At 34.8% G+C, this 8,074-nt stretch overlaps 1 protein-coding gene across 1 annotated transcript in view; it reads right to left on the reverse strand.

Annotated features, from left to right (window-relative positions):
- The window catches only part of LOC106883080 (uncharacterized), a 441,666-nt gene that overhangs the window by 13,911 nt on the left and 419,681 nt on the right, over positions 1–8,074 (reverse strand). Inside the window, exons 30-31 of the mRNA XM_014933964.2 lie at positions 6,384–6,480; positions 5,976–6,066 (exon numbers count right to left, since the gene is read on the reverse strand). Of these exons, the coding sequence (XP_014789450.1) occupies positions 5,976–6,066; positions 6,384–6,480 (188 nt within the window). The remainder of the gene's footprint in view (positions 1–5,975; positions 6,067–6,383; positions 6,481–8,074) is intronic.

An 8,074-nucleotide genomic window follows, 5' to 3' on the forward strand; every position in this document is an offset into this window, starting at 1 on the left:
ATATGCATGCATACACATATAAGTATTAAAACTTTCTGTTAAAAAATAATTTCCAGCTTAACCCTTTTGTTACTATAATTCTGTTGAAATACACTGCCTTCATTTTAATTAATTTTTAAAATAACCTTGTATCTTTTATGTTTTACTTGTTTCAGTTGTTGGACTGTAACCATGCTGGGGCACCACCACAAAAAATTTTAGTCAAACAAAAAAAAAACAAAAAAACAAACATAGGTACTTAATTTCTTAAATTTAGTACTTATTCTATTGGTCTTTTTTACCAAACCAATAAGTTGTGAAGATGTAAACAAACTAACACTTGTCAAGCAGTGTGTGTGTGTGTGTGTGTGTGTGTGTGTGTGTGACAAACACATATACATACTCACACATATATGACAGGCTTCCACATAATTTCTATCTATCTATTAAGGCGGCGAGCTGGCAGAAACGTTAGCATGCCGGGCGAAATACTTAGCACTATTTCGTCTGCCGTTACGTTTTGAGTTCAAATTCCGCTGAGGTCAACTTTGCCATTCATCCTTTCGGGGTAGATTAGATAAGTACCAGTTACGCACTGGGGTCGATGTAATCGACTTAATCCTTTGTTTGTTCCCTCTATGTTTAGCCCCTGGTGGGCAATAAAGAAATATAATTTCTATCTATCAAGCTCGTTCACAATGTATTAGTCAGCCCAGAGCATAGTAGATGACACTTGCCCAAAGTACTGCACAGCGGGATTGAACCCTAAATCATGTGGGCACAAAGTGAACCCCTTAATCACAATAGCTATACCTTAAGTAAAAATAACTTTGTCATTATTAAGCTGGTGTTTGACACATAAATTAATATGAAATTTATGAAAATTTTCCAACAATAAGATGAAGACACAACTAACAATCACTGATTTAAATGATGTTTGAAACTGTTAGTTTCTTTCATTTTATGTTTTAACATTACTGTCATATTTATAACTTAATTAAGATTGTAATTACAACATAATTAGAATATCAATTTTTTTACCTAGTTTATGTGTCTGTATACATCAGTCTGAAATAAAGAATCAAGTTACTAACTATTTCTTCAGAAATAATAATTAACCCTTTCGATACCATATTTCTGCTGAAATGCACTAAGTTTGTTACATTAAATTTTGAAAGTAATGAAGAATTTAGTAAAATAGCTTTGTCATTATTAAGCTGTAGAGGGAACCTGTGGAAGGGGTAGACCCAGGAAGGTGTGGGATGAAGTGGTGAGAAAGGATCTTCAGATGCTGGGCATCACTGAAGAATTGATAAGGGGCCAGGAGTTGTGGTGATTTGCTGAACTTGAGAAGATGCATCAAGCCAAGTAAAATTGCTGCCATCCATATATACAGGCTTATCCTTAACAGGTGCTGGTGCCATGTTAAAGCACTCATGCTGGTGTTGCATAAATGCACCCATGCCGGTGGCACGTAAGGGCACCCAGCACACTCTGTAAAGTGGCTGGTGTTTGGAAGAGCATCCAGCTGTAGAAACCATGCCACAACAGAAAAGTCTGGACAGCTCTCCAGCTGGCCAACTCCTATCAAACTGTCCAACCCATGCCAGCATGGAAAGTGGCCATTAAATGATGATGATGATAAAGTTGGTGAATGACAAATGAAAAATTAAAGGAAGATTTTAATTCAGATCACTTTAAGACAGGCAATTTATATCAGAGAGCCCAGGGTCAATCTCAGGCAGGTTGATATCAAAAGTAGTAGTGAGAAAAGTGGCTATATTTTAGAAAATAGAAGACTTTGGAATAATTTATCTTAACCCTTTAGTATTTGAAGCAACCATATCTGGCCTAAATAGTGAACTTTGTTTTTTGGCTACATTCAGCCTCCTACACCTAGTCTATAATGTCATTCTAAAAATAAACAATCACATCATCAAAATCTCGATGCTATGCTATGAGATAATGCATGATTTACTTCAAGAGTGTGAATAAATAAGCATAACATTTGACAGTAATCTGAATGTTAAAGGGTTAAATACTATATTTATCCATGTATATGACACACTTGAATATACTGTACACCACTAATTATGGGTAATGAAATTCTAGAAAAAACATCTTTCTCGACTGATTTTTCTCTAGTATTATAATGTTTAGAAAGTTCAAACATCATTAAAAAACAAATTGTAAGTGCCCTTTGAACTTTACTAGTGTAGGCTGTGAAAGTGCCTCTGTTGTAAAGCCATCATTGTGAATATCAAAGGATCATGTTTTTTTCTAGAAAATCAACTTGACTGTACTTAAATAAGGTTTTGCTCAATTTTACTGTTCAGTTCTTACAGTGAGGCACACATGGTTGTGTTGTCACAGGAGAACAAAGTATTTATTAAGTGTGGATTTCCTAAAATGCTCCCAACTTTATTATTATTGTTAAGCATCCATCTCTATGTTCTGAGGTCAAATTCTGTCAAGGTTGACTTTACCTTTCATCCTTTTGGGGTTGATAAATTAAGCACCAGTGAAACACTGGGGTTGATATAATCGACTAGTCCCCTCTCCCTAAATTTCAGGCCTTGTGCCTTTAGTAGAAAGGATTATTGAGTGAGAGAGCAATGCATGCCGTCAAAGTGACCCTGGGGTACAAATATATTGAAGCCCAGTATACCGATCATGAATACCCATCTGATAAGGGTACACCAGGCACATGAATCAAAACTATATGTGCATGATATGGTGATCTCATATCAAGATAAACAGCACATAACTTTGCAGGTGAGGCTCAGTTAAAATTTTCTTCAGGTTGAATAGCCCATCTCCCTCAAAAGGTCTCTGCATAAGGTTTGTTTAAGGATGATGAACAAAACACCCATGTTTCCAGAGGTGAATCATTCAAACCCCAAAGAATATCTCAGGACACATGGCTGTGATGCTCCCCAACTACTTCTGCTCGTGATCAGAGATGCACAAATCATCAGCCACTAAAGGACATGTTCAACTGGTTATGGTCAAACAACTGACAAGCAAATCTGTGGTATTTAGCAGAATATTTGTTGTAGCCCATCTTTATACCAAGACAAAACATTGTACATGGTAAGACTTCTGATCAGTTAAGATCAGAAGCCATGAGAGCCAGTGCCTGGTATTGCATCAGGGCATTATTATTATTATTATTATTATTATTATTATTATTATTATTATTATTATGATTATTTGCATTTTACTTCTCAGAGCTATTGATTTTATTTGCTCCAGTAAATTCTGTAAGAGCAGACAGCAACTTGTTGTCAAATGTCTCAAAGGGTTATTATTATTATTATTATTATTTTGGTTTGGCTCAGGTTTGATCTTATTCTTGGTAGGATTTATGTGGGTAGTGGGTTACTACCCGTAACCTTAGGTATTCACAAGTTTTCAGCTGTCTTTCAAGAGCTTAGCACTCTCCTGATAATCCTTGCTGTTCCTAAGAGACAAACTTTGTGTAGGAGCTCTACCGGGCATTCTATTTCAATCTTCAGCCATTTGTCTATATCTTGGCTTACTGTTCTCAATGAACCAATTATTATAGGCACAACCTTTATTATTCATATGCTCCAAATTTTTCCTATTTCAAATTTTAGGACATTGTATTTCCTTTGTTTTTCTTCCTCTTTTATCATGATCCTGGAATCAAACAGGCATGATGGGTTGGTAAGTAAGCAACTTCGCTTTTCCTTATCAATAATTGTTATATCTGGTCTATTATTATCTAACTTCTTGTCAGTTTGAATAGGAAAGTCCCACAAAATCCAACATTTCTCTGACTTGATGATTGTACCATGTGTTTCCAGCTTCAAATCCCCATTTCTGGCACAGTTTCTAGTGTAAAACTTTTACAACCTGGTCATGCCTCTATTTCTTATATTCTTCCTGTTGTTACTATTGTTGTTGTTGTTGTTATTATTGTATTAAAACTCACAGCTTATATTACTGGGTATGATGAAAAGTGTCAGCTGTCCACAGCCAGCAGAATAAGGTGACACTTGTTTTACTGGTCATGCTTGAAGAACTCTGCGAAGAATTCTTGCAGTTCCAGGCAATGCTGATTTTTGTATGTGTTCTATCTTCACACTTGCACCAATCTTTTTCAGCCATGTTGGTAGCTGAGTACTGATACTTCCAAGTGCACCAATTACTATTGGTATCACATTATTATTATTATTATTATTATTATTATTATTATTGTTATTGTTATTATTATTATTATTATTATTATTATTATTATTATTTATTTATTTATTTACTTATTTTTTGTAATACAGTTTTCAAGCTTTTGTTTTAAACAGCTAACATTCAAGATCTGACAAAAATGTTTTTGGCAGATAACAACACTTTATCTCTGAACACTTGGATTATTTTATTTTTCAGTCTTATATTTGATAAAGCGATGATTTCCCTGAAATATAATAGAAGCATTAAACAACCTATGTAGGGTAATACATCTTGTTTTTATTTTTATTGGCATCACCTCACATATTTTGCCTAACTTTTCCTTTGTGATCCTCAAAGGTCATCTTAAAAATATTTCATAAAAGAAAATTTTAAATTTTCAGGAAGTGAAAAACACATTCTAAATGCTCCATTCGGTATTTCATATGTAATTTTATGGAACTTTATAGTATGAATTTCTATCTAGGTAAAAGATAAAGTGCTTCAATGCTCTCAATGTCAATTTTATTTTCTGATCACTTCATACTTACAATTATGAGCAAAATTTTGCCGCATTTAGTTGGACATTCAACAATATGATTTCTGATGAGGGCATACTTATGAAATATTGATTTCAAATTTTAGCACAAGGTCAGCTCTTTCAGGGAGGGGTTAAGTTAATTACATTGCCCCCAATGTTCAACTGGTACTTATTTTATTGAACCCAAAAAGGATGACAGGCAAATTTGATGCTGGTGGCATTTGAACTCAGAACATGAAGATGGATGAAATGCCACTACGCATTTGCCCAGCTTGCTAATGATTCCATCAGCTTGCCACCTTATACTTATGGAATTTTAAGAACATTAATGTATTATCACTATCATAGAAAAATAAAACAGGAGTGGCTGTGTGGTAAGTAGCTTGCTTACCAGCCACATGGTTCCAGGTTCAGTCCCACTGCGTGGCATCTTAGCCTTGGGCCAACCAAAGCCTTGTGAGTGGATTTGGTAGACAGAAACTGAAAGAAGCCCGTCATATACATGTATATATATGTATATCGTTTGTGTGTCTGTGTTTGTCCCCCTAGCATTGCTTGACAACCGATGCTGGTGTGTTTATGTCAACATCACTTAGCGGTTCAGCAAAAGAATAAGTACTAGGCTTACAAAGAATAAGTTCCGGGGTCGGTTTGCTCGACTAAAGGCAGTGCTCCAACATGGCCGCAGTCAAATGACTGAAACAAGTAAAGAGTAGTGATCTTTTCTCTTCATTACACACCAGTTAGCTTGGACGATAGATATAACTTATTTCTGGTCATGCAATATAGCCACACATAGTCCACATATAGAGGGGAAAAGATGGGTAACATTTACTTCTCATGTATAATGAAATCTCCTAAAATTTAAGTTTAAAATTTTGGAGGGAAAATGCATATATACACAAATGAATATGGCATAAAAAATTTCTATTAAAAAAAAAATTAATAGCCAAAATTATGACTTCTACAAATTATAATGATTTATAAAGCTGATGTTTATCTGAATCTAAAATTAATCAGGACAGTTGTTCTTTGGATAAGATGTTGATCTATTGCAGGTTAACTATCTGATGAACAGTAATGGGTAAACAGAATGAGCAATCAAAGAGTACAATTATACCATCAGCATTACTATATGAATTCATGTACACCATTTACTCTTCTTTTCTAACTTTTTCATAATGATAATAGAAAAAAAGTTACAAAATTCCTCAATGAGAAAATAAAAAAGATAAAATGTAAGATGGGAAAAATCAACCAATATTACCTGGGAGTATCCCACCGGGCTGTTGGAATTAAATGTTGATTGGGGTTAAAGATTCCACAATCCAAAAAGGGAGGCCGTATACTCACATCAGCTAAAAAAATAAATGTTTATTTTATAGAAAATTGCTAATATATAAATGAAAATGATTTCGGTAACCATTGATCTAAAAAATATATGAATAATGAATATCTCATTTTAAATTACATAATGTATGACTGAAGTATTTTTTAAGGTTAAAAATATAGGAAATAATAATTTTTGTTTTTGATATTTAATATTGCTTCCTTGAATAAACTTAAAATAGGAAATATCTTTCTCAAATTTAATATACCATACAAAAAATATTTTAATTCTAATTCAATAAAATGTGGCAATAAAAAGATTTTCAAAATCAAAATCATTTCAGACCAGCAGGAATGTGCATTTGGGTGATTTCATCCAAGTCATCATGAAACTCAGCATATTTAAGCATGTCTGTATATCGTTCAAAGTTGAGGTGTTCCACCTGTGAAAAGACCGGATTTAAGTTTTGTGATTCAGGAAGTATTAGAAATGGTAGACACAGAGGATATGTACAAATCTATCCAAATATTTGAAAACCCATTTATAGTTAAAAGGAAAATGCAGGGCTGCTAAAACGACAGGGAGGGATTGCTTGAGTAGATAACTTCATATTCTTCACATCAATTCTTGCACTTTAGTACTTATTTTATAGATGTTATAAGGGATGAAAGGCAAAGTCAATTTTGGTTAGAGGTAAGACTATTACTCATAAGCAAGTACGATTTTGGTAACATGTACCATGTTTTTATGAATTATTTTAAGTGTCTTTGCACTCATGAGCAGAGATGGACATCCTTCCAGCCTTCTCACTCTCAAATATTGAAGATGTGAAAGCTGGTGGAAAAGAGCTGCACCACGTCTAGGCTATTACTCATTTATTTAAAGTTGAGTAGACTGCAGTAACGTGAAATGATGTACCTTGCTTAAGGACACAAGGCACAACTCAACCCAGGGATCAAATTTACAGGCTTATAATCTTGAATCCCAAACACTAGGCTACATGTCTGCACAATATGTAAGGGTGAGTAATTAAATATAATATAGTACTTTTGTTTGATGCACCAATTCTTGCTCTTTCTCTCTCTCACACACACACACACACACACATGACAGACTTTCACAGTTTCTGTCTACCAAATTTTGTACATAAATTTTTGGTTGACCCAAGCTCTGGTAGGAGGCACTTGCTTGACATGCCATGCAATGGGATCACTGCAGGAACCAGATGGTTTCAAATTGAACTTCTTACACACACAGCCAAGCCTACATCCATATATGCAATAATTTATATTTATCTTCATTCAGCTGAGCAACTACAAATTTATGATCAATTCTATCGCACCAATATTATATATCTTAACAATCCAATAGTGAAATTCTATGATTATAACTTTGGAAATACTGTAACCAGTCACTTGTAAATCTTGCAGTAGTCAGTGCAGTCTTGTATTTCTGCCAAATCTTGTTGATGTGGTAAATTAAAATAGGTCAAACAGTTTAGATATCAAAAATAAGTTAGGATGATCTGTGACTCTTAAGATTTTTAATCAATCTGTTTTCCTGCATATAATATTCTACCCCTGACTGGCACCCTCTGAATGTGGTTGATGCCAGAGCCGCCTGACTCGCTCCCATGCCGGTGACACGTAAAAAGCACCCACTACACTCTTGGAGTGGTTGGCGTTAGGAAGGGCATCCAGATGTAGAAACCTTGCCAGATCAGATTGGAGCCTGGCACAGCCTACTGGCTTGCCAGTCCCCCAGTCAAACTGTCCAAACCATGCCAGCATGGAAAATGGACATTAAACGATGATGATGATGATGAGTCTTTTTTTCTAGTTTCAGCCTTTAGATAAAAGCCATACTGAGAAGCCAGCTTCAAGAATTCTAGTATAGTATATTGCCTTGACCCCTGCACACACCCTGTACATTGTTTGAATGCCTAAGTCAACCTACTCAAACACACACACTTGCCACAATTCTTATCTACTATATGTATATGGATATATATACATGTATATGTGTGTGTGTATCGA

Source organism: Octopus bimaculoides, chromosome 5 (assembly GCF_001194135.2).
Source record: "Octopus bimaculoides isolate UCB-OBI-ISO-001 chromosome 5, ASM119413v2, whole genome shotgun sequence".
In the NCBI taxonomy this organism is placed as follows: Eukaryota; Metazoa; Mollusca; class Cephalopoda; order Octopoda; family Octopodidae; genus Octopus; species Octopus bimaculoides.